Below are 26,406 nucleotides of genomic sequence, written 5' to 3' on the forward strand. Positions count from 1 at the left end.
GTCTACAACGTGTTTAACTGAATCGCTTTTTTGATGTGTCTGGATCTAGCCTCTGTTTCTTAAGGTGATGGTATCTTTTCCAAACATCATGGAGGGAAATCCTGAGTTTGATTTATAAAGAGGTTTCTGCATTGCTGGAGTTGTTGAAACCAACCACCACCACCTCCCAAGACTAAAAATGTGTTCAATCACATTAACTGCTGAAGCTATATTGTCACATTTGTCCCAAAGCCAGGATGGACACACTGCATTTATTTCCTATATACCTATCTTGACACCACATTTCTGTCAGTCTGTTCTGTTGGTGTACTTGGCCAAATTGGAGTACTGCTCTAGTACACGTTGTAATGACTGGTCTTTGCTAAAAAGCCAGAACTTGCAGAGAAATGTGTTGTTAAGTTGGCAGACTGTATCAGAGTGAGAAAAATATGCCCATGATGTGACACCAGCATTCCGGGGGAAAGGCAGTTCACACAACCATTTCTCCATCTGACACATTGATTCAAAGGATCAACTTCGGGAGCATGAAGTGATTTGCACCATAGTTCCTACAAAGACATGCTGTACACAGGGAATGGTGCAGAAGTGGCTGATTTGGGCAGAAACCTCAAAAGCTACATTCCAATATCTGAAGTTGCAGCTGGCTGCCTTTACCACCACCCTGCCCTGCCCTGGCAAGCTGCAGTGGCAACACCCAACCTCATATGCTATGTCTGCTGGGAAAAGGCAAGGAACCAAACACGTTGTTGTTTTTTTAAAGACTCAGTCTGCTCTCAACCTTTGTGAGAGCAAGCTGTTTACTTGGAGCTGTCCATGGTCCTGCAACTTCTGGGCTGCCTTCCTCTGAGGATTCTGGTATCAGATGCAGAATCTTAGAGTAGGAAGTGATCCCAAGGGTCATCTAGGCCAATGCTTTGCAATGCATATTGCAATCTTTTGCCCAATGTAGGGCTTGAATCCACGACCCTGAAATTAAGAGTCTCATGCTCTACAGACTGAGCATGAACAAGGCAATTACCAAGTTATGCCAATAAACTCACTACTCACAGGTTGTTGGCGGATATGTTTTATTTGTTAGCTTTTAATAAAAGGAAGAGCTATTCATTGATACCAGCTGCTGCATAAAGAATCCCCAGAGAAGTGTTGTGGTAGAACTGAAAAAAATCATTCCTCCTTTCTTTTTATTAAAGGAATTTTTGAACCCATTTTGCTCCAGGCTGGAATGAGGAAGATAGAAGGCATGAGAATGGAATTAATAACAACAAGAAGAATTACAAATTATTCTGCAGAAAGAAACATGCAAGTTTTGCCACCTTATACACATACAAGAATGCATTTCTGCACACAGTTATCTGAGAGTAGTGCCTTCGGAGGGCCACTTTCAGGTAGCAGATGGGGCCAGAAACAAAAGTGGGCAGAGAAAAAAATATATGTAAATGTTACCTTTGTCTACTAATATACACGTACTCACACACCCATCTCTGTTCTCCACCCAGATAAGCAAGAAGCATGCCAGGTGCAGGCAGGAGTCTGAAGGGTGGGCAGAGGAGCCAGGGGAGCAGGAGGATGATCAAAGGGAAGAGGCCGGTGATTTGTGGAGTTCTGTACCACCCATTTGGCAGAGGGAAGAAGAAGAGTCAGAAATGGGAGAAAAGGAGGCAGGGAAGAGTTACAGGAAGGCACAGAGGTGGAAGAGACAGAGGCAGAGACAGCTAGGCCATTAGAATCTCCTCTGCTTCTTCCCTTGCTGTCTCCAAGGACAAGGAGGGGTTTAAAGGGACAGGAGCAGCTGGAGCTGTAGTACAGGAGGTCACCAGCTGCTGGCATCACAAGTGTGGGTATGTGTGCTGAAAGGGGCATGTTTGCATTGTTGCTCCAGATATCTGGGTCAGAGCACAAGCCTGATGAAGGAGATGCCTAGCTAGCTATTTAGCAGGAGCAGTGCACATATTTTTTGCACCTTAGAAGCTGATGTAGTTGAGTGCTTTGACACTAAAGAACCAAACGTCCAATCACATGTCCTCATTGTGAGTTGTGTATGCTTGGGACAAGGCATCATCTGAGTTCAAGGATGTACTCTAGCCAGGCAAAATGACTTAAGGAGGGTACACAGCAGCACAGTTTCGGAGTGTGGCTTAGGGAAAATCCTGAGGGCCAGATAGAGAGGCTGAGGGGGTGTGCACACATTGCCATTTCAGGCTTGAGGTGCTCAATCCCTTCATTGCATCCATAGAAACAAACTCTTGTTTCAGCCATTTCATGCTGGAGTGTCTCTCTGAGGAAACTTTTATATAACTAAGCTATTTCACAAGAATGTCAGATGTAAGAATGAGCAAGATAGGTAGGATTCTACTAGTTTGCTTAGTACAAATACATTTGCTCTTGTTCTCTAATGCTTCGGCCAATGAGCACTTGTATTTTACAAGCAATGTTGCAGCTTTTTAAACTTTAGACTACCTGTATTGAAGTTCTGATTGCGGTGCACCCAATATTACCTCTTCCCTATGGTATAATATTTGACTGCCTTACACCAACTATTTGACCTTATTACACCAACATTTCTGATTTGCGTTTTCATGAGATTTGAAGAAAAAGAGAAACAACTTACTAGGCGTGCAGCTTTCACCTCCTCCAGAGATCCTGTTGGAATTGTGGTGAAGAAAGATTTGTGCACCGCTGTGTGTTTCTCAGTATCTTTGGGAGAAGTGGTGGGTGATTTGAGTGGTGTTTTCCCAGGCGTTGGGCGAGGCAAGCTGCTGTCAGCTGTAGGTGACATTTCCTCACTTCTGAAATGAGTAGTGGCAACATTTGGGGATGGTGTACTTGCTCTGGCAAACATACGTGCCCGCTTCTGAGATCTGAGAGAGGTAGTGAGAGCAGAAGCTGCCTCTGTGTTCAATTGATCTTCTGGTGGTGGCGGCAAATTTCTGGGTGGTGATCTGGGCGCTGAATCAGGAGGCACCATGCCAGGTGGTGATGTGGGCACTGTTTTCTCCAATGGCGGCTGAGATGTCAGAGGTGAAATTTCTTGATCTCCAGAATTAGTAGACTCAGGCAAAGGTGTTTCTGAAGCTGCAACAGTGGAAACTTTGCCTTCTTCTTTTCCCTTTCCAAAACGTTTCCTGGAAACATTTAGTGGTGGCTTAAAAGCTCTGGCAAACAGAGGTGTGCGCCTCTGAGATTTGAGCGATGTGGTAGGTGCAGAACTCAGCTCTGTTTCATCAGTGGCTGATGTTCTCTCAGAGGTTGGACTGTCATTAGTCACAGGTGAAATTTCCTTACTTCTAAAATGAGTCATTGAATGCTTTGGAGGAGGCTTGGTGCTGTTTATCTCTTGTGGTGTATGGATGGAAACAGATTTTCCAGGCTGCATTTTTTCCACTGATGATTTCAAAATCCCTTTGGGTGATTTTGACTGTTCCCCATCATCACTTGGTGATGGTGCAGCAGATGTTTGAGGGGTTATGTCTGATGGAGATACCATCAGTGTGGTATCTTTCTTATCTTTGATTCTTTTCCTAGGTTTAGTTGCTGAAGGGGAAATGGGTGGTGGTGATTTTGGTGGTGGTGGTGGTGGTGATGGCGATTCCACAGTGGTCTGGGGTGATACACTGCTATTGTGTGATTTTTCTTCATTTTCAGGTGTAACTGTTATATTACCAGCTGCATCTACCTTGGTATGATCACCTGCATGTTCCTTAGTGTCTGATACAGGGGCCTTCTTTTTCTTCCAACAAGGCAACTTGTGCCAGAATTTCTTTTTCTCCTCTGACTTGCTTGGATGTGCTTTCTCGGAGTTCTCTAAGGCTTGGTTCTGGCTTGGTTCTAGAGATGGTTCTAGAGATGGTTCATCAGATTCACCTGGAGCAATTGGCTTGGGTGGTTCAGTGGTGGGGATTTTAAAGTCTACTTGCACATGTGCCGGTGCTAGCGGTACGTTGACTCGCTGAAAGGCAACAATCAAATTGCATGTTAGTAATTGTGACATAGAGAGAGTGGGATTGAGATAAGGAGAGAATCCATGGACAGCTGCAGACCCTCCAACTCTCTCATACCAAATATCCGCGGCCACGTTCACACCTCCTTCATTTCTCAGGGTAGAAAACTCTACTCTAGCTGCACAAAGCTATACTGCATTCATTAATTTGCAGTGGCACATCTGGGGCTTCAAGAAAACCAAGATGTTCATTCTTTTGTTCTTTTGGCTAAAGATATGCTTCAAAAAACCTCTCATAACTGCTGTACAATCTGTTATAAAAATGAGCTTCATCAGCATGAGAAGTGGCAGACAATGCAGAACATGGCACCTTACTGCCTATGGGTGTGCATTAGTAAGGATGTACATTAAGGGCAAGATGCACCCATCTCCATAACTTAGAGATTTAACTTCCATAGATCAGGGGTACGGGGATTTAACCACTGTTTTTATCTAGCAAATCACACAAACAATATTTTAACAAAGCATCCCTAAAAGCCAGTGTTATATCAGTGGAAGGGGAGAACGAGAGCTGACCTTAGAGAATTGGCACAGTAGACATGTGTGTGTTCAGTATAAATCTGGCAGCAAAGTTGGTGATCTCATGTGACTTGGACCCATAAACTTATGTAAGGCCATTGTAGATAGGACAAGAGCCAACAAGAGTGAGAGGGCAAATGGGTAGAGTGGTGCAGGTGGTGACATTATGCCACCCTTCACCCTAAGGTTCCAGTATCAAAATATCAAAAACAAAAACAAAATATCAAAAACAATTTAAAATAACTTGGAATCACAAAAATAAAGTTGGTCTTAAAATTATACACCTCATGTGTCAAAAGCCAGGGTTAAAGAGGTGTTTCTTCAGCATTTGCCAGAAGCTGTACAATAAAGGTGCCAGATGCACTTTTGTAGGGAGGGTCTTCCACAGCTTTGCGGCTGCCACAAGAAAAGCCTTCTCTTAGGGTCCCCCACAAACCTCTGAAGGTGATTGAACTACCAAGAGGTTACCCTCTAGCATACAAGAGGAACTATACCAAGAGGTTACCCTCTAGCATACAAGAGGAACTATAGGGAAGCAGGGAGACTTTCATATATTGGAGGCCCAAGGAAGAATCTTTGGCTCTGGACTTTTTGATTGTAATACAGTATGTGTTGCTTCACTTAGTTCAAAATGTGGCAAGTTACCCTTCTGGTGTCCTCTTCACCAGCTTGGATCTTTGTTGAGTTTCTCCAACATGGAAGGCCATTGCTAAGGGTTGAAAGGATGCACACAACCCATCTGGGCTTCTATAATGTGAGTGTAGTTCTAATTGTAATCATTTTTTATACAGCTACTGTGGACTACAATGCCCACGATGCAGTGCATTCTCACAAAAAAGCACATGTCAAAACATCCAGTCAGCAGAATATAAAATATATACATTGAAATGTCACAGGCCAGGTGGATTTTCCATTGAACTTCCTGGCTCTGTAAGCAGATTTCACCATGCTATTCTGTTGGCAGTTTTGTACCTTTCAGGGTTTTTTTGTAGATCACTCCCTTAATGGCTGGGGACGTTTGGCCCTTCAGGTCTTGCTCCTATCAGACTTAGCCAGCATGGTCAGTGGTCATGGATGACAGGAGTTGTAGTCCAACAACATCCATAAGAGCAAAGGTTCCTCAACTATGTTGTAGCAGATATGACACATCTTTTATATTGAAACCAATATACCCATATGGCTTTGACAACTTCTAAAATACTTGAATACTAAACTAAAATAAAATAGAGTTTTGTCTTTATCAATTTCAATGCATTGTCCCCTCCTAATATTGCACTTTATTAAAAATTCTTGTCTTATTAATTGCCTGGAGGAATTCTGCTTACCTTTAAAGCAGAAGGCCTTGATCTTGTTTTGGTACCAGGTCGTACTGGCTTCGGAAAGTCCAGAGGAAAGCTTAGGCTGACTCGTGGCTTTAGTATGGCATTATAGCACTCGATATCTGAAATATAGATAGAAATAAGAAAGACCTTTGAGGGAGGGGGGAACCCAACAACACAATGGTAAAGAGTGGTTTCAATGAATTCACCTATGAGTTCAGTTCTTAACAGCTGCTTAAAAGGACAGCATAAGAATAGCCCTACTGAATCAGGTCAATTGTGATCTAGACCGCCATCTTAATCTCACAGTGGCCAACTTATGTGGAGCCCAAAGGCAGGACCTGAGCGCAGCAGCCCTCTCCTCACTTGTGAGGAACTAGCACTGTGAGCAACTGGCATTCAGAGGCATATTGCCTCCAACCGTGCAGGCGCAACATAGTCATAATGGCTGGTAGTGCCATTGGTAGCTTTCTCACCCTGAATTGTCTAATCCTCTGTTGCAGTGTTTCTCAAACTTTCTTCTCTGGGCCACACTTTCTGAATAAGAGTTTGCTCATCCCGCACTGAATTTTTTATTGCTAAGAAATGCATTGGAGAACAGAAGGTAACAATTCCTAGCAGTGTTTTGATTTATAATGCAGAATACAGCTACTTTGTAATATGATCATGGGACACCCTGAAAGCATAAAACAATGCAGCTAACATAAGAACAGGAACCATTCCCCAAATATTATTTTTTTATTATTTATTTATCAGACTTACATATTCCGCCCTTCATTGCAAGATCTAAGGGCGGCTCACAAGATAAAAATGCAAGGTAAAGGCAAAAATAAATCATTAATAATCAAAACAACAAAACAACCATAACAACCCCCTCTGGCCACCATGCTCTCATGGAGAAAAATGGGACACTTGCGGGTTATACACCTATGCAGGTCTGTCTAGCACAGCGGTTCTCAACCTGTGGGTCTCCAGAAGTTGTTGGACTACAACTCCCATCATCCCTGAGCTCTGGCCTTGCTAGCTAGGGGTGATGGGAGTTGTAGTTCAACAACATCTGGCGACCTACAGGTTGAGAAAGGCTGGTCGAGCAAGATTGGATCTTTCAGGTTAAATGTGTGTTTGGATGCATTGATCTGAGAGTCTGGCTCCACCTACTGCTGGGTTGAAACAGTTTCCGACCTTTGCTTTAAATCCCATATTCATTGAATGCTGTGAGGAAATGCCAGATTCATTTCCCTAAACTACAAGTGGGAAATAATAAACGGCTCATTTCCATAAATCTTCACTGGGCTCTTGAGAATAAATACAAGTGCTGACAGTCAGCTGGAGATATTGGTAGGGTGGGCTGTGTGTCTTAATGAGTCTGGTCTCAATGCTGTTGGACTACAACTTGCAGCAGCCCAAATCAGTGGGCTAATTTCGAGGGAAGATGAGAGATGTAGTCCAAAAGATCTGGAGGGCACTGGATTGGGGAATACAGTGGTACCTTGGGTTACATACGCTTCAGGTTACAGCCTCTGCTAACCCAGAAATATTACCTCGGGTTAAGAACTTTGCTTCAGGATGAGAACAGAAATCATGCAGTAGCGGCACAGCGGCAGCAGGAGGCCCCATTAGCTAAAGTGGTGCTTCAGGTTAAGAACAGTTTCAGGTTAAGAACAGACCTCCAGAACGAATTAAGTTCTTAACCCGAGGTACCACTGTACTCATCTAAATAGTCAGAATTTCTTTACCACTCCGTCTCTATCCTACAACACAATAAGAACATTTCTTAAGTGTGTGCTCTGCCCTGCAAAGCAAACTCTCTGATCGGATGTTCACCTTCATACCTGGAATGTATTTTTCATAAAATGGAGATCCTCTATATTTACTACAAGAGAAAAACAACAACAGAGAGAGGCATTGTCATATAGACTGTTTTACCAATTCTAAAGACATTATCCTTTTTTCAGTTTTAAAATATTATTATTATTAAAAGGTACAAGGTAAAAAGGTTAAGGTAAAGGAGCCCTGGACAGTTAAGTCCAGTGGAATTCAACTGTGGGATGTGGTGCTCATCTTGCTTTCAGGCCAAGGGAGCCGGAGTTTGTCCACAGACAGCTTTCTGGGTAATGTGGCCAGCATGACTAAACCGCTTCTGGTACACCATGACAGAAGCCAGAGTGCATGGAAACGCCGTTTACCTTTCCGCTGCAGCGGTACCTATTTATCTACTTGCACTGGCATGCTTTTAAACTGCCATAAGTGTATGCCTTAGAACTGGCTTCCTCAACCTCGGCCCTCCAGATGTTCTGAGACTACAATTCACAGCATCCCTGACCACTGGTCCTGCTAGCTAGGGATCATGGGAGTTGTAGGCCAAAAACATCTGGAGGGCCGAGGTGGAGGAAGCTTACCTTAGAACAACCTTCATTTGGGAACTGAATAGATATAGAATGATTGAGTTACGTTCCTAAACAATAATATTGTTATAATTTATTTCTTATATCCCACTCATCTGACTGGGTTACCTCAGCCAATCTGAGTGACTTCCAACAAAATATAAAAGAACACAAGAAAACGTCAAACACTAAAAGCTTCCTGAAACAGGGCTGCCTTCAGATGTCTATGAAAAGTCAAATAAATGAGTGCTTATCTCTACAAAGGTTCAGTGAGATCTTCTCTTTTCTGTAGTAGCAGTTTATGAATTCTGTCTGCCACCTCAACCCCCCACCCCCGTCATCCTAATTATCTACCATTTCAACACTCATCCTGGTAACCAAAACAGAAGTCAGGTGGGATTTATTCTAAAGACCTGGTTGTATGCAAAATCCCTTTGGATACCTTGGAGCCTGCGGCAAGTTGAATAGAGAAGAAATTACTTATTTGGTGTACATATTCCAGAACATCAGTGTGTCTGGGCATGAGTCATTTAGATAAGTGAAAACAAAATAAGCACCTATTGGCCATTTGAAATGAAAATACAATTAAAGGCTGCAAGGTCTCGTTCATATTTACTACTGCGATACTATTAGCTGGAGAAATATTTAATAATGTTATGGTCATGCAATGAGGACGGAATTTTTTTCCCCTCTAGGCATTTGTTCAGCTGATAGCTAAAGCTGTTTTTTTTTGTTTTTTTTTAAGGAGCACTCATGGCTAGGAGATGCTTTCTAAAATGGCCATTGATGATTGGTTACTGCTAGCTATCAAGCATGCCTCAATTGGTTGGGACCTGGAACCCTGAGATTTATTTATTTATTTGCAGCTGGCTGAAAGGAGGAGTTTCAACGTGGTTTGCTTTTGAGGAACTGACACTATGATGCAGATAGGTAAAGGTAAAGGGACCCCTGACCATTAGGTCCAGTCGCGAACCACTCTGGGGTTGCGGCGCTCATCTCGCTTTATTGGCCGAGGGAGCCGGTGTACAGCTTCCGGGTCATGTGGCCAGCATGACTAAGCTGCTTCTGGCAAACTAGAGCAGTGCACGGAAACGCCATTTACCTTCCCACCGGAGCGGTACCTATTTATCTACTTGCACTTGGCCGTGCTTTCGAACTGCTAGGTTGGCAGGAGATGGGACCGAGCAACGGGAGCTCACCCCATCGCAGGGATTTGAACCGCCAACCTTCTGATTTTGGCAAGCCCTAGGCTATGTGGTTTAACCCACAGCGCCACCCGCGTCCCTCTGTGATACAGATAAGTACCGTCTATTCTGATAGTCAACACACACACCCCGCCGCTCAACCTTATATTTGTAAATGGATATTACAAAGCAGCATAAGTCTCTTGCTCTCTCCTCAGGAGGAAATTAATCTGGTGCTTGAAACTTTGCTCCCATCTTCCCCCCTGCTAGTGGCAGCACTGAGACTGAGAAGCTGACCCCCCCCACCCCCGGCTGTGCTGACAGCTGTTAGGAAACCCATATTCCTCTCACAGAGCTACATACAATCCCCAGAGTTTCCTGGGAAGAGGGACTGGCTGTTAAACCACTTGGCAAACCGTAGCCCTATGAGGGGAACAGCGGTCTCCTAACAACCCTCAGACCCCTAACAAACTACAGTTCCCAGGATTCATTGGGGCAAGTCCATGATGACTTCAAGTGGTTACAGGGTGATGGGGCCTAATACATACCCTCCAACATTTCTCCAATGAAAATATAGACGTCCCATTCCGTAATGATAATTTTACTATTTATACCCCACACATCTTGTTGGGTTGCCCAGCACTCCAACATATATAAAAACATAATTTTTTTTTAAAAAAAACCCTTCACTATACAGAATTGCCTTCAGGCAGCTCAGGGCTTGGATACTGTATCTCCAAACCCTCCAACATTTCTCCAATGAAAATCCTATGGGACATCCTAAGGAAAAGCGGGACATTCCGGGATCAAATCAGAAACCAAGATGGCTTCTCTAAATCAGGGACATCCCTGGAAAATAGGGACACTTGGAGGGTCTGCTAATATATAATGTATGCTGGCAAGGTTGCATTGTTAGATAGTTATAGAACAGCTGCAGGGAACTTCTTTCAATGCAAAGGAAACATTTCGTCGTCATCAACCCTGCAGGTGACACATGTTAGTGGTGGGAATGACCAAAGGGAGTAACAAATGTGAATCTTGCCACTGTACAATGGGCTGCTTTCTTCACACTCACCGGCCTCTCTCTCTGTACCATCCAGGCAAGGAAGAGACAATATCAGAGTTCCAGGATGCATTCTAGCCAGGCAAAAATGCTCAAGGAGGGTATGAAGAAGAGGTGGTGAGGGATGTGGCCTGAGGAGAGTCTCAAGGGCCAAATAGAAATGCTTGTAGGGCCACATTTGATCCCCCAGGCCTGAGGTTTCCCACCCCTGTAATAAAATACTATATTTCCCATTTTCATCTTCTCTTATTTCCACTGCATTCATCAGCATATTTTGTTTGGGCGGGGGAGCAAAGTTAGGATGGAGGATTACAACTCTGGTGGGACCAGCAGAATTGATAGAAAGAGATGAAGAATGATTTTTGTTACTTTCATAATTCTTCCCGCCCCCCCTAAAACTTTGAAATGATTTTTCTCAACAGCTTTTAAAACATTTGAAAAGGCATCTGTTTTTTTTCTTTCTCTTTTTGTGGCCTTGTTTCATTTCTTCCCTTGTTAATTAAACCATTCATCCAAAACAGGCATGGAAGAGAAAGATCTAATTTATGGACCTAGCCCAGTGAAAAGAAACAAAATTGAAGAATAAGCTGGACTGTTTAGAGGATTTATTACAACTGTGGTTGAAAGCCTTTTGAATAAGCGTGAGTGGGAGACCTGCAAAATGTGGCAACTTAATATTGCATCAAGGAGATGAGGGTAATGAGCTGGATCCTTGAAACAGAGGTAGGAGCAATTATTTGAGTTGCAAAGCTTCCTCTGGCATACAGATGGTCCTATTCTGCATTACTAAGACCACAATAAGAGTATGCAGGATCAGGCCAGTGGCACATCTAGTCCAGCATGCTGTTCTCAATGGTGGCCATTGATTATGATTAATCACATGGCCCTGGAGGGGGGGGAGAGAAGTTTTGTGCAGGATTCACTTTTACTAACCCGCTGAAAATGTCACGGGAAAATGTAGGGGCCTTGTTTTAAATGTGTGCCTGTTTATGAAGCTCATCTCCAACATCTAGCCCATGGGGTGATGCAGGTAATTCACTCCACCCTATGAGTCATCATTTTGTACCTGGCTCTGGTTCTGGTTCTGGTTCTGGTTCTGGTCTGCTCAAAAATAAAATAAAAATAAAAATCCCTGAAGTAGTTCCTGCAAAATCAGTTTTTCTGCCCGACCCTGAATGGATTGCAGGTGGGGGCAGGTTGCACATGAGTGCACATGCATTGCCTTTTAAATAAATAAATCTGGAAACTCCACTTGTCTCAATCCAGCATCACTTCTTTCTTCGGACAAATATTTCTATATCCAGTGCATAGATCAAAATGTGCAACACAATGGCTTTCCCAGTTCAAGGCAAGCAAGTTGAGGAAGCTGAGTTCATATCCTTTGGGGCAGTGGTCATTGCTGCCTATTGGGACTGGCAGGACAGAAGGCACGGAGGCCAACAGTAGGTGGCGCCAGAGTCAATGACGGCCAGAACCACCCTATGATTTTCTGTAAGTAAAGGTGCAGATTAGGGGGGTGGGGGTGGGCAGCAAACTGAATGTGATGGGGGAGAAGGAAATGATCCTGGAATTGCTTTGTGAATTTGTGCCCTGTTAACAGCTGTAATTGGGGCTAGAGCATAATTTAGATTACCTGACATGCTGGTCTACCTCGGATGTCTGCTCTAAGTTCTTGGCTGGAAGGTGGCGAGTATTAGTTCCCTCTGAATGAACTTTCTGGTTGTTTGCAGGTGTTTGACTGAAAAGACATTGAGAGAGGATTAGGGATGGGCATGTTAGCCCTAACCCCCTCAACATTCCCAGCAGCCTCAAGCACTGGGCAGAAGGTCCAGAGGAGGAGGATTTGCATGTGCATCTGAAAGAGAATCCATCCCACAATTGATAAATCGCAATTGTGTGGGCTTTCCAGTGATGGGGAGGAGTCCTTGCTTGTTGCACTCCTTACATACTTCTACACATTCAAACGGGGGGGGGGGGGGGCTCCAAATGCTGTTGGATTCCAACTCTCTCAGAAAGCATGGATGATAATCATGGATGATGGGGGTTGTTACACAAAAGCATTGGGAACGGGGCATTGCTCCCCCATCCTTGCACCAAAAAAGCAACAACAACCCAAAAACTTTGGTGCCCTTTGAAAAAATGTCATGTGTGAAGCACCTTATACTAGATCTATTACAGGGGTCAGCAAACTTTTTCATCAGGGGGCTGGTCCACTGTCCCTCAGACCTTGTGGGGGGCCAGACTATATTTTGAAAAAATAAATGTCTGAATGAATTCCTATGCCCCACAAATAACCCAGAGATTCATTTTAAATAAAAGCACAAATTCTACTCATGTAAAAATACCAAGCAGGCCCCACAAATAACCCAGAGATGCATTTTAAATAAAAGGACACATTCTACTCATGTAAAAACACGCTGGTTCCCAGACCGCCTGTAGACCAGATTTAGAAGGCAATTGGGCTGGATCTGGCCCCTGGGCCTTAGTTTGCCTACCCATGATCTATAAAAAAACTCTTCATTTCTTGGGCAGATTATACTTTGACAACAATTCAGGACCAGCTTTGCTCAAGAAAGGGTGGTTGGTTTTGTGTTTTTTTAAATTATCTCCATTAAAGCCATTTTTCCTGACTACAGTGGTAACTCGGGTTACAGATCCTTCAGGTTACAGATGCTTCAGGTTACAGACTCCGCTAACTCAGAAATATTGCCTTGGGCTAAGAACTTTGCTTCTGGATGAGAACAGAAATCGGGCGGCGGCGCAGCAGCAGCAGCAGCAGCAGCGGGAGGCCCCATTAGCTAAAGTGGTACCTCAGGTTAAGCACAGTTTCAGGTTAAGAGCAGACCTCCAGAATGAATTAAGTTCTTAACCCGAGGTACCACTGTACTTCAGAGTGAGACAGCAAAGTTTCTTTCATTGGCCTGGCTGAGATCAAATACTATCTGGTTCTTCCCTCCCATAAGTGCCTGCTGCAACAACCGCACTTGTAACAGTATGAAAGAGCTAGTACCCGACCTTTCTGATTTGCATCTTCCTTACCTCATTCTATTTTTACTGTATCCTGACTCTTAGATGATAATCCACTCTGGACCCATTAGCACTCTTCATTTAACACAGTAGCATATCACTTTAAACAGCTTAGATTCCCCTGAAGACTCTTGGGGACTCTAGTTCTCCGAGTGGTTCACCAGTCAATTCCTCATCCCAGAGAACTCAGAGAACTTTAGCCGTGTGAAGGGAATAGGGGCCTCCAACACCCTCTTAGCATCCTTAGCAAATTACAGTTCCTAGGATTCTTTGGGGGAATGCATGATTGCTGAAAGCGGTATGATAATGCTTTAAATATATAGTACAGAAGAGACATATTATAAAGCATCAAGCTCCTGAATGTGTTAGCAGACAGGCAAACAATATCTCTTTCTTTCTATCTGTCTGTCTAGACAGGTGCATAGCGTGATAATATTTAGTCAACTACTGAAGAAATTTTTGCTTAGGAAGGCTTTATCTGCAGTGCACACAGTCACTTATGGAATATCAATTTTACATCTGATTATTTTTTTCCCCCTGGAGTTTGCTGGTATGCTTTTGTTGTTTTGAGAGCTTGTTGAATTGATTTTATTGCATTTTTGTGTTTTGTTCTGTTCGATCATATATACTGCTTCAATGGCTTTATACAGTGGAAAAGTCTATAAATTTGCATAATTACCTACCCAAGGATTGGAAACATGGTGCCCTCCAGATGTTAGACTACAATTCCCATCAGCCTTAGTGGTAATTGCTGCCCATCGAGACTGACAGGGAGAAGGCACAAAGCCTAACAGTAGGTAGAACCAGAGTCTGTGACAGTCAAAGTCACCCCTTGAACAAAGAGGAAGCAGGTGGAGGCAGAGCCCCATTCACCCAAAATCTATTTAACATGATTATTTTTTAAAAGCATGTGCAAAACAATAGCCATGAGAAGAGGCATGTGATCAGATTCAGGTCCAAGATCTGCAGACAGGAAGGGTCTTCACCCACTGCTGTGGTACTGTTGAAGTTTTACCTCCGGTAATTGCTACTTAATCCAGAAGGGAAGCTGCCAACGGCATTGAAGGCAGCATTCTCTTAGAGTGATTAGAGCTTTGGAGTGGAGAGGATTTTCACTGAGATTGCAACATGGGTGAAAGGGTTAACTCTCCTTCCTAGGCACTGTAGACCTGTTGCTGTAATTGCCATAGTTGTTCTTCTTGTTGTTGTTGTTAATCCAACCCTTCAAATGCATTCACATATTCGCTCCTTTCATTTACTCCTGCAGGCAGAAATGTGGAGATGGTAATGATCTTGGAGTTGTTTTGCGAGACTGTGCAAAACACCCTGTTAACAGCTGTGCCTGGGGCTGTAACATAACTTGGCTTACCTGACCTGCTGGTCTGCCTTGGGTGTCTGCTCTAAACTCTTGGCTGGAACATTCCGGGCATTGGCTGGAATGTTCTGGGCATTGGCTGGAAGATGGTGAGTTTTGGCTGGAAGGTGGTGGGTACTGGCTCTCTCTGAACGGACTTTCCAGTTCTTTTCATGTTTTTGCCTGAGAAGACATTGAGAGAAATTTAGTGATGTGCATGCTAGTCCCACCCATAACATTCTCATTGGCTACAGCTTCAGGTTTTCATGCATTGGGCAGAAGGTTCAGAGGGGGATGGTTTGCATGTTCATCTGAATGAGCTTAGAATCTTCCCCACAATTGGGAATCCCAATTGCATGGGCTTTCCAGTTGTGGGGAGGAGTCCCTGCATGTTCAATTGAACACCCAAAGAATACTTTTTCAAACTTTCATGTTGAAAGTTCGGAGTGAAGCTGGAACCTCCAAGGACATAGTGACCAGGCCGATGCACACCTCTCCGTGCTCCTTACATCAACCTGTGCTCTTTGAACACCTGTCTTACTTGTATACTGAACTGGGCACTATACACGGGAATAATAAACTCCATGTGGACTGACACCTTTTCTAGATTTTATTGGTGTTTCCATGTAGAGGATTATCCACATTTCAGAACGATGCCCCGAAGTGCAAGATTATTTCACCTCACCAGCTTGTTCCTTCTAGCCAGACCGGGGGAATTCATTTTTCTGTTTCAGGCATTTCCTTCCCTTTTTGCTGAGGATTCATATTGTGAAGTCATCCTGAAGAAGCCTGAGCAGGAGATGCTGCTGCTGATGTCATAAAGAGACAGAGAAAATGAATGAAGGGGAAGGTTGAGATTCCATTTGGTACAATCCAGATACCATGCTAAGAGGTAGTTCAAGTTAAATCTTACTTACACTCCTTTTTCCTTGTGACTCTTGGTCTTAATATTGTGTGGTGGTTTACTAGAACATCTGTTGCAGCTCTCCAAAGGACAACAGCACATTGCCTTCATTAAATTGCAAGTCATGGGATCCTGCAGATGGGTTTTGGACCTGGGTGATTTGCTGCAAGTCTTAACTTGAATGACTGGAATAGGAAGTTGGTTGGGTTACTGCCAAAAGGTTATGATGTGCTACATAGGTGGATGGTCTCTGGCTGTTGTAGGAAAGTAATTGGCCTGATGGATCAGACAAAGTTCCTTCAGGTTCAATATCCTGTTTCCCATGGTGGCCATACAGATGCCTTAATGAAGGCAACTGCTGCCTCTCAATGTCTGCTCACTCTACTGCAGAATACCCAGGAAGACCTAACATTATCCCATCACACTAGGAGATTACAGGAGAAGGCTGGGACCCTTTCAGTCAAGCAGCAGCTTGAATCACAGGTGCAGGTTGTGTTTGCTCCTACTGTTATAAAAGGGCTCAGCTTGTTCCTTGCTGGAGCAGCTCAACAGTTCTGTGTTCCTAGGATCCTGCCTGAACTTTGCTTTGACTTGTTTCCAGCCTGAACTCCACCCAGCCTCACACTCAGTTTGATCCTTTCCTTGTGCTGTGCTGTAGAGCAGGACACCCAGTCCCACCTGTGAGTTTCATGTGCATTCCCTCAAGTTGCCAGCATGCTCTCATCCATATAAAATGTCCCTTGAAGAGAAGTGAGGGATTATGCTTAGCTCTGGTGCTGGAGTGCCTTTCTGGGGATTTGATTTGAGGTAGTAGCTTCATTTGTGGGAGCACTATTGTCCTGCTTTTTTACTGCAGAGGAGCCCACAAAACCAAGCCAAAAGATAGATTGGTGGTCACAGCACCATGGAGAGCTCCTAGTGAGCTATTTGTTCTGAAGGGGGTTAGAAGAGAATTGAATTGGTTAGGACCTGAGTCAGAGATTACAGTCTGTGGAGGCTGGCTTACCAACCTTGATTCTTCTTCATCCAGTTCCTGCCCCCCTGACTTAAAGGTAAAGGTAAAGCGACCCCTGACCACTAGGTCCAGTCGTGGCTGACTCTGGGGTTGCGGCACTCATCTTGCTTTACTGGCCGAGAGAGCTGGCGTACAGATTCCAGGTCATGTGGCCAGCATGACTAAGCCGCTTCTGGCAAAACCAGAGCAGTGCATGGAAACACCGTTTACCTTCCCAACACAACTGCTAGGTGGGCAGGAGCTGGGACTTAGCAAAGGGAGCTCACCCTGTTGCAGGGATTTGAACTGCCGACCTTTTGATCAGCAAGCCTTAGGCTCTGTGGTTTAACCCACAGCATCACCTGTGTCCCCCTGACATACTTCTAGTCAAAAGAGTGGGCCTGACTTTCATTTTTGCCTCCTTAGTCTCAGTGTTGTCCTTGTATATCTTTGTAGGAAGCAGAATGAGGGCAAAATGAGAATTAGCTGGCTCAGTCCGCCATTGCCTCCACCTTCCATTGGCTCTCTGCCTTCTGCCCTACCAGGCACCAGCAAACACTGGCTATAGTGTCACTGGCTACAGAGCCAGACCAGGTTTCTGGTTCTGATGTTGGTGATTAGAGGACCACTGAACCTGAGGCTGGCTTTTGAGCTTTTAACTTCAGGTCACCTCTCATTATCTCCATCCCTCTTTGAACCCCTAGAGCTTCTTAAAAGGCCATCTCATGGGCCTAAAAATAGCCATATTTGATGACCTCCTGGAAAGGTTGTGTGTGGTACTCAATTCCCTGAGAGGTACCATTTAATGTCTTGGCTTTAGTTATTGGGGGTGTAGCATCTGATTCAGTGGGCTTCTCCTTGCTAATCTCAGGTTCATTGGGCCCCAGACCAGCTTGACTCCTTACTGGGTGACACTGTGGCCTCTAAGTGTACTGCCCCTTCTGGACTCCAGGGTCATGACACCTATGCTGTCTGCCTCCATCTATACATGTGTATTTGTACACAAACCTAAATGTTACAAAACACCTTAAGTCTCCATTGACCTTTCCTTTCTAAGGAAGCCAAACATGGGCAAGCACTGCTGCTGGAAGTTCTAACTGCTCAAGGAAGGTGGGAGAGTATAGCACAATGGCTAGTGGCAATAAGCAATGTTCACACTGTGACTATAGATCCTGTCTTGTCCTTAAATCACTGCTTGAACAAATCACAGTTCCTTGAGGTTAGATATCATGTTTACCTTAAACCCAGAAGTGGAAGCTTTCAAACCCCTTTTCTGGCATGTGAAAGAAAAGGGGGGCATGTAGTGTATGAGCCCAAAGTTCACTATGGCTTGTTCCTATACAAGGAAACCATGATGTCCCAATACGTGTGAAGTTGACTGGACTATTTCTGATTTGCCATACTGCTTGCTGGAGGACAACATTTTGGGTCTTTTTTGACTTTATTATCTAAGATGTAGTTGTGCAGCTCTTGCTTTTCTAGGTGGTCTCTTGACTCCCAATCACTTTTCCTCATCAGTGAAGAGTGGACCATCTACAGGTACAGGCATAACCAGCATGCCCCCAATGCGAACATAGTGACTTTTCAGAATTTCTTGTTTCTCATCCTTCATAAGAGCATCCATGGTGGTATCCTGTCTCCTTTCATCAACAGCGATGGAAACCTTAAAATTAACAACAGAAGAAAAGAGGCTGCAATACATTCTTACACCAAGATTTACTTACAGAAAAGAAAAGCCAGATGACCAACCTACTCCTGCCCTCCCCATCTCCTTTTCCTTTTGTGACTATGTTATTTTTATTGATTTGTAAGCCACTCTGGGCCCAATCATTAGCTCTTGAGTGGTAGGGTTAAATCCTGCTGTGTTGGCTGCATGCAGCACATGGAACTATTGTTGTCAGCCAACAAAGAATTGAACCACACCTTCCTGCTCATTAGCTGTCATTACCGATCAGGAGTCAGTTGTGGTTTGCAAAAACTGGAACCCCTGGCAGGCCAAAATTGGCCCTGGGTGCCCCACTGTTGCAATAAATTATAACACATACATAACATAATTCTTTAAACTTGTTTAAAACAAGTACGTAATCCAATGCAAAATTTCATCTCACATCTGAAAATAGAACAGCTTTCTTCCTTGCTCCTGGTTTCTCATTTATCTGTGTCCCCTGAAGATCTCATACAAGGAGGCTAAAACTCTGAAACAGGGGCAACTCCAAGGGTTTGAAAACTGTACTTATGTATCCTTTGCGGGTGGCACTGTGGGTTAAACCACAGAGCCTAGGGCTTGCCGAAAAGAAGGTTGGTGGTTTGAATCCCTGCAACGGGGTGAGCTCCCATTGCTCAGTCCCAGCACCTGCCAACCTAGCAGTTTGAAAGCATGAAGTGCAAGTAGATAAATAGGTACCGCTCCAGTGGGAAGGTAAACGGTGTTTCCATGTGCTGCTCTGGTTTCGCCAGAAGCCGCTTAGTCATGCTGGCCACATGACCTGGAAGCTGTACACCGGCTCCCTCGGCCAGTAAAGCGAGATGAGCGCCGTAACCCCAGAGTCGTCTGCGACTGGACTTAACGGTCGGGGTCCCTTTACCTTGATCCTTTGCAAATCTCTGATCCCACAAATTCACCACACAAATTTTGAACATATATCATTGTTCACTTACTTCAGTGAAAAACAATGGCTTTGTTTGTGGTCTTTGTAGAGGATGTGGAGGCTTTGGAAACAGAAGTTTGATATTGATCAAGGACTTTGGAGGCAGCTCACCAAAAATGGAATCTAGGACTAAGAAATCATAGGAACATGACTTGGGAAATAAGTCTTTACAGATAGGTGAGCTCTATGAGGCTATGCCTTGATGGAGAAACTCCCCTCCCACTTCAAAGAAGCTTGAACGTCATCAGAAGGCTGTTGGTTCAGGCTTGCAGAAGCTCTGAACAGGAACACACTTCTTTTGGAAAACACTACAACATTTAGTTGCAGCTTACGCCTGTTTTGTATAACGGCCGTCTTGGTGGTCCCTCCTATCAGCAGAGCAAAGAGATGTGGTCAGTCAATGCAGTGATTAATGAATACCTGGAGAGGAGTTTCCAAGCTGGCAGAAACATATTTATTTGAAATGATGCAACCAGGATTGAACATAAATTTCCCTACATGATGTATGGAATGTTGAAAGCAGTGGTTCCCAATTGGTGGTCCATAGACCCTGGGGGTCCATGCAACCCACACACAATTTTGGGTGCTGTGCTGTCACACAGATCGTGTGATTTGCATGGCAGCGTGGCCTGGAAGACCAACACATAGATTTCAACATTTTCAAAAGTAGAGGTCCATGGCTTGGCTTTTGAAAAACAGGGGCTCCACAGTACTTAGCTAATTGGGGACCACTGGTTTAGAGCATGTTGAAGATTGGGGGTGGGAGGAAAATGAGGTTGAATGAAAATGGCTTGCTTGAGCATCTAAAACAAAGGTGGAGAAACTCAGGCCCCTCCAAGCCTCTCTCTCAGGCCCTTGAGATCCCCTAGGGCAAACACTTCGTTGATCCACCCTCATTGATCCACACTGAGTGCCTTTGCCTGGCTGAACTGTTATAATGCCTCTTGCTTGCCATGGATGGAGAATAGAGGGAGATCTGTGGGTGGTAGTGTAGAAACCTCTGACTCTGGGATGGCTGAAATGTGCCCTGCTATGAATGTAGCAGACTGAGGATCTTTTGGCACAGGGTGGGCCCAAGCCAGCCCACCCCTGAGACGAGGTGAAGCAGCTGCCTCAGGTGGCAGAAATGAAAGCAGCAGCACTCCTGCCAGCATCCTGCACCACCACTGCTACAGAAGCAACCCATGTAAGGGAGGCTTCTGTGGTGGCAGAGCGGCACAGCGTTCTGCTGCCCAGCTTTACTACAAGTTTCCCCTGTCCCTATGAGCTGAGAGGAACCGGTGGCACAGCTCTGTGGAATGCTTCCCCTCTCACGAACTTGGTGAGAGGGGAGGTGTTGTGCTACCCAGCTTCACCACCAAGTGAGAAGGGAACTATGCAAAGTGCTTCTTGCAGGCCCCCAAGTCTGTCTATTGATGAACAGGTGGGATTATGGAACATACATGCTTTCTGGGTCATGTGTTGTGGACTATCAGCTTCCTTGGATGTGTATTCTTCGGTGGCAGACTGTTCCTCATCATTTCCATTGGGATGTTCTGAGCCAGAGTCCATTTCATCATCAACATACTCCTCCTTTTCACCACCTTCCGGGTCTTCATTCTTTTGTGTCTCCACTACATCACCCACAAACTCTTCTGGTTTGGTTTCATAGAATTCATCATCATTGCTGGGGACAGAAGAAAGGGTGGGGGGGGGATCCCAAAATGTGGAAACATGACAATACCTTTCTGTCTATGAATAGCCAACATCTTTTCTAGTCAAGAAAATATTGCTGAATATATTTTTTCAATGTAAATATGATAATTATTGGTAGAAAAATGGGATCCAGAAAAAGGAAATCTAGATCTAGAAATGCGACATATGCACTATTTAGAAATTCTTGCGTGTGGCCAGCACTAATGCTGTGTTTCATTTTCTCTGCTTTTGCCTTGGGAGGAGGTATGACCAAATCTGTCAGTTTTGGTTTCTCTCAGTTTCTTATTTTCCCAGTCTTAAGGTCAGTTCTTCATAAGTTTGCAATGTTGTTTTTTTAAAGTCCGCATGAAAATTGATCATTTTAGTGTGGATTTCTCCTAATATACACATTCTTTTCTATCTTGCTTTGCCTAACATATACACTTTTACAAAACAATGTTCCTCAGCACAACACTGTGTCATTATCACTGATATATACATCTCTGTGCACCCTTCACCATAGTATATGCTTTTCTTTCTTTTACACATTACAGTCATACCTCGGGATAAATACGCTTCAGGATAAGTATTTTCTTTTTTTAAAAAGTATTTTCGGGTTGCGCTCCATGGAGACCCGAAAGTAACGGAGCATGTTACTTCTGGGTTTCGCCGCTCGTGCATGCACAGACGCTCAAAATGATGTCACGCGCATGCGCTGAAGCGGCAAAATGCGACATGCACAGTCGCTTCTTATGTTCTGTTCAGGATACGAACGGGGCTCCGGAACGGATCCCGAGGTACCACTGTAGTCAACTGGAGAACCGTATTGTAAAATTTGGAGTAGTGCAGATTTTGAAGGATGGATGAGTTTTGGTTGGTTATTATTTCAAAAAGGATGAATTAGGGAAAATGTAGTCTTAATCAAATTTCTCTCCTGTCCTTTCTTGGGGGTAACCTATTAGATGGCACATGCCAGGGGTGGGTGCCACACTTTTTTCTTTTGCCCCCTCTCCCCATTTCCCCTCCTTGAACCATCATGAAATTAGAACAAAGGCCTCATGAGCTCATCTCCACGATAACGTTTATTCTACTTTCACAAATCAGTTTAATGCACCGTTTATCTGTAATATCTAAATGAAGCAAGACTGGCAATGAATATATTACCTGAATTTCCAAACACACACCTAGCTTTATGGATATATATAAAAGGAAACAGAAGCACCACAGTAATTTGGAACTTCTCTTTTCCTTGCTTGCTTATCTCCAGAGTTGTAAGCACTTCCCTTAAAGCATAAGGACTGGAGGATGGTAAATTAAATTTAACATCTTTATGCACCCTCTTGCCCAGCTTGTTCAGAGTTTTGGGTTGGGCTGTCATCAGTACTCTGATGACACTCAACTTTATCTGTTGATGGGTGGCCATCCTGACTCAGCCCCAGACACATTGACCAGATGTCTGGAAGCTGTGGCTAGATGGCTGTGTGGGAGCCGGTTGAAGTTAAATCCTTCGAAGACAGAGGTCCTCTGGTTGGGCTGGGGTGACATGGGGTTGGGGGCCAACTCCCATCTCTTGCAGGGGTGCAATTAATGCCAGCGCCTTCTGTCAAGAGTCTGGGAGTAACCTTCGATGCCTCTCTTTCTATGGAGGTGCAGGTTGCAGCCACAGCAAAGGTGGCATTTTTCCACCTTTGTCGTGCTAAGCAGCTGGTCCTTTACCTCTCCCACCCTGATCTTGCCACTGTGATCCATGTGACAGTCACCTCCAGGCTCGATTATTGTATTTCGCTCAACGTGGGGCTGCCCGTGAAGCTGACCCAGAAACTCCAACGGGTGCAGAATGTCTTCTTACGGGGTCCTTGCCATGGAATCACATTCATCCAGTGCTACACCATCTGCACTGGCTCCCAGTGGAGTACAGGGTCAGGTTTAAGGTGCTGGTTTTAACCTTTAAAGCCCTATACAGCCTAAGGACATACATATGGGACTGCCTCTCCTTGTATGCCCCAGTGGAGGACCTTACGGTCCGCAAATAATAACACCTTGGAGGTCCCAGGCCCCAAGGAGGTTAGACTGGCCTCAACCAGGGCCAGGGCCTTTTCAGTCCTGGCAAAAGGCCCTGGCCCCAGCCTGGTGGAACACTCTCTTGCAAGATACTAGGGCCCTGTGGGACTTGACATCTTTCCACAGTTTTTCAGAAGCCAAACATCTGATTCAGCTGTCAGCTATTATTTCTGGGGCTCCTGCACCAATCAAAAGCTGCACCTTGGTTTTCAAACATTTCGGAAGTCAAACAGACTTCCGGAATGGATTAAATTTTGCGCTTTTTTTTTTTTTTTTGCTGTTTATTTTGCGCTTTTGTTTTTGAGGCTTTTTCAGTTAATTTGTTTTTGTGACTGCGTGGAACCCAGTTCAGCTACTGATTGATTGATTGTGTGACTGCGGAAATGGATAAAAGCCGCCTATCCAAACAATGACTATCATCAGTGCAGGTGAGGGGGGAAAATAATATTAATTTTTATCATCTACAATACTGTCTTATTTATTTTATAGTACAATACATTGATTATTGCTTTCATTTTATGGATCAATGGCCTCATTATATAGTAAAAGTCATATTAAATTGCTGTTTTATGGGGTTGTTTATAAAAGTCTGGAATGGATTGATCCATTTTCAATTACTTTCTATGGCAAACTGCACCTTGGTTTTGGAATGCTTTGGTTTTGGAACGGACTTCCGGAATGGATTAAGTTTAAGAACCAAGGTACCACTGTAGTGCTGGTTCTGTTCACTGAAGCAGTTGAGTAGGCACATGTGGGGTAGTTGCTTGTTTACTTCAGACAAACAATTCTGTCCTCAAAAGGACAGACATACTCTTAGAATGTACCTTTAACCAAGCTATTTTGTCTTTTTTGGTTCAGTATTGTCCACTCTGACTGGCAGCGGTTGTCCAGTATCTCAGGCAGATGATCTTCCCATCACTTACTACCAGATCATTTGGCCTGGACATGCATCGAAACTGGGACTTTTGAGATGCAAAAGAGACTGAGCTACAATCTCGCATCTCCAGGAGGAAGCTTGTAATGGATGGGGAAGCAAAATTATTTCTCTGCCTTTAAAGTTAAGCACTTTTTAAAAAGCATGGGTTTGAATGGAAGAGTTAATCATGTGCTTAAATATTTTCATTAGAATCAATGAGACTGAAAAGTGCTGGATTGGGTCCCATATGCACAGCTATCTCTATGTTCAGTAGTCTTTAAAAATGCTTTGGTGAAACTTGCTTCCTAGCATGAGCTGAAGCCAAAATTTTATGTGAAACTATGGAAGCAGGTGGCAAGCCATAGGCAGTGCCAGATTAACAAATAGGCAGAGTAGGCACTGACCTATAGGCCCCCACACCTTTTAGGGTTCTTGTGACAACGGATCCAAATAATATTGACTTGATCTTGAAAGAATTTGGAAGAGAAACCCCTATTGACTCAGAAACCTACATCACTGTGAGGGGGTCCCTGAGATTTTGACTGCCTGGGGGCCTCCAGAAGGTTTAATCCTACACTGGCCATCAGTTGTGAGGTGATGATTAGCTGAATTGTTCTGAGAATCGATACTTAACAATAAGTGAAAGTCAAGAGAGAGGATATGAACTGACTCAGACTCTGCATTCATAATCTGAGGTCCTTCTTCGTGTGCCTGCTCCACAAGCGGTCTGGAGGGTGGCAGTACAGGAATGGGCCTTTTCTCCAGTGGCTCCCAATTTGTGGAATGTTCTCCCCAGGGAGGTTCATCTGGCACCTTCGATATATATGGCTCCCAGTACGTTTCCGAGCACAATTCAAAGTGTTGGTGCTGACCTTTAAAGCCTAAATGGCCTTGGCCCAGTATACCTGAAGAAGCGTCTCCACCTCCATCGTTCTGCCCGGACACTGAGGTCCAGCACCGAGGGCCTTCTGGCGGTTCCCTCGCTAGAGAAGCCAAGTTACAGGGAACCAGGCAGAGGGCCTTCTCAGTAGTGGCACCCACCCTGTGGAACGCCCTCCCATCAGATGTCAAAGAGAAAAATAACTACCAAACTTTTAGAAGACATCTAAAGACAGCCCTGTTTAGGGAAGCTTTTAATGTTTAATAGATTATTGTATTTTAGTGTTTTGTAGGAAGCCGCCCAGAGTGGCTGGGGAAACCCAGCCAGATGGGCGGGGTATAAATAAATAAATAAATAAATAATAATATCTTTAGGCATCATGCAAAAACATTCCTTTTCATCCAGGCCATTGTCTGAATAATATTCTACTGTCTTTTAAATGTGTTTGTGGGAGGGGTATGTTATTGCTTTGTTGTTTTAACTATTTATTTTGCTTTTACCATGTATTATCTTGTGAACTGCCACGAGATCTTATGGTGAAGGGCGGTAAATAAATCAAATAAATAAATCTAATAGTCACTTGTTAGGAATGCTTATGGGAGCTACTTGGGTATGAAGAGTTCTTGGTGAGTACTTGCCAATCTAGATGCTCCATTGATTTTTTTCCCCCTTCAGCTGGATATTTTGGTCAGGAAGTTGCAAAGTACAAGTCATCAGTTTATCTGGTACATTATATTGTCACATCAGCTGATAGGACATTATGATGCAATGATTTCAGTGTTTCTTTTCAGCCTATCACTTGAATCTCTCTCAAACTGGATAGACAAGTGTTTGGAGACCCCTTTGGGACAGAGATGACTTGGCCATGGTACTCCATGCTCAGGTAATTTCCCGGCTGGATTGTTGCACTGTGGTCTGTGTGGGGCTGCCCTTGAAGACTCATAAACTTGTGACAGTCAGATTATGCACTAGTTAATTATATGTATGATATTAGTCAGGATAATCTATATGAATTCTCCACAATTCACTTGATGTAGGAACCCTCATTGTGGGTAAAGGTAAAGGACCCCTGGACGGTTAAGTCTAGTCAAAGGCGACTATGGGGTGTGGCGCTCATCTCTACTTTCAAGCCAAGGGAGCCGGAGTTTGTCCGCAGACAGTTTTCCGGGTCATGTGGCCAACATGACTAAACCGTTTCTGGCACACAGAGGACAGTGATGGAAACCAAAGCGCACAGAAATGCCATTTAGCTTCCTGCCGCAGCCATTTAGCTTCCTGCTGCAGCGGTATTTATGTACTCGCGCTGGTGTGCTTTCTAACTGCTAGGTTGGCAGGAGCTGGGAAAGAGCAACAGGAGCTCATCCCGTCATGCGGATTTGTTGACCTTGTGATTGGCAAGCCCAAAAGGCTCAGTCATTTAGATCACAGCGTTGCCCACATCCTTCGTTGTGGAACACTGTGTCAAATAGACTGGTGCGAGGA

The 26,406-nt window shown here is 44.2% G+C and overlaps 2 protein-coding genes across 4 annotated transcripts; both read right to left on the minus strand.

Moving 5' to 3' along the window:
- Positions 1 to 1,050: 1,050 nt before the first annotated feature.
- Positions 1,051 to 15,655, minus strand: LOC310754248 (uncharacterized protein). 3 transcript variants are annotated; one of them, XM_083595982.1, is made up of 7 exons: positions 15,528 to 15,655; positions 14,863 to 15,030; positions 12,100 to 12,204; positions 7,668 to 7,708; positions 5,842 to 5,957; positions 2,609 to 3,946; positions 1,051 to 1,217 (listed from the first exon to the last, which is right to left on the minus strand). In XM_083595982.1, the coding sequence occupies exons 1-7, from the start codon at positions 15,566 to 15,568 to the stop codon at positions 1,185 to 1,187; spliced, it is 1,842 nt and encodes a 613-aa protein (XP_083452108.1). In that variant the 5' UTR covers positions 15,569 to 15,655; the 3' UTR covers positions 1,051 to 1,184. The 3 variants fall into 3 exon arrangements, with proteins under 3 accessions (XP_083452108.1, XP_083452107.1, XP_083452109.1); XM_083595981.1 differs by having other exon boundaries at positions 1,144 to 1,602; XM_083595983.1 differs by lacking the exon at positions 12,100 to 12,204 and having other exon boundaries at positions 1,144 to 1,602.
- A 2,512-nt stretch (positions 15,656 to 18,167) lies between these two features.
- On the minus strand, positions 18,168 to 25,664 carry LOC310754318 (uncharacterized protein). Its single transcript, XM_083596164.1, has 4 exons — positions 25,563 to 25,664; positions 20,836 to 21,059; positions 19,404 to 19,522; positions 18,168 to 18,408 (listed from the first exon to the last, which is right to left on the minus strand). The coding sequence occupies exons 1-4, from the start codon at positions 25,577 to 25,579 to the stop codon at positions 18,247 to 18,249; spliced, it is 522 nt and encodes a 173-aa protein (XP_083452290.1). The 5' UTR covers positions 25,580 to 25,664; the 3' UTR covers positions 18,168 to 18,246.
- Positions 25,665 to 26,406: the final 742 nt, after the last annotated feature.

This window comes from Podarcis filfolensis (assembly GCF_964270895.1).
Source record: "Podarcis filfolensis genome assembly, chromosome: Z".
In the NCBI taxonomy this organism is placed as follows: Eukaryota; Metazoa; Chordata; class Lepidosauria; order Squamata; family Lacertidae; genus Podarcis; species Podarcis filfolensis.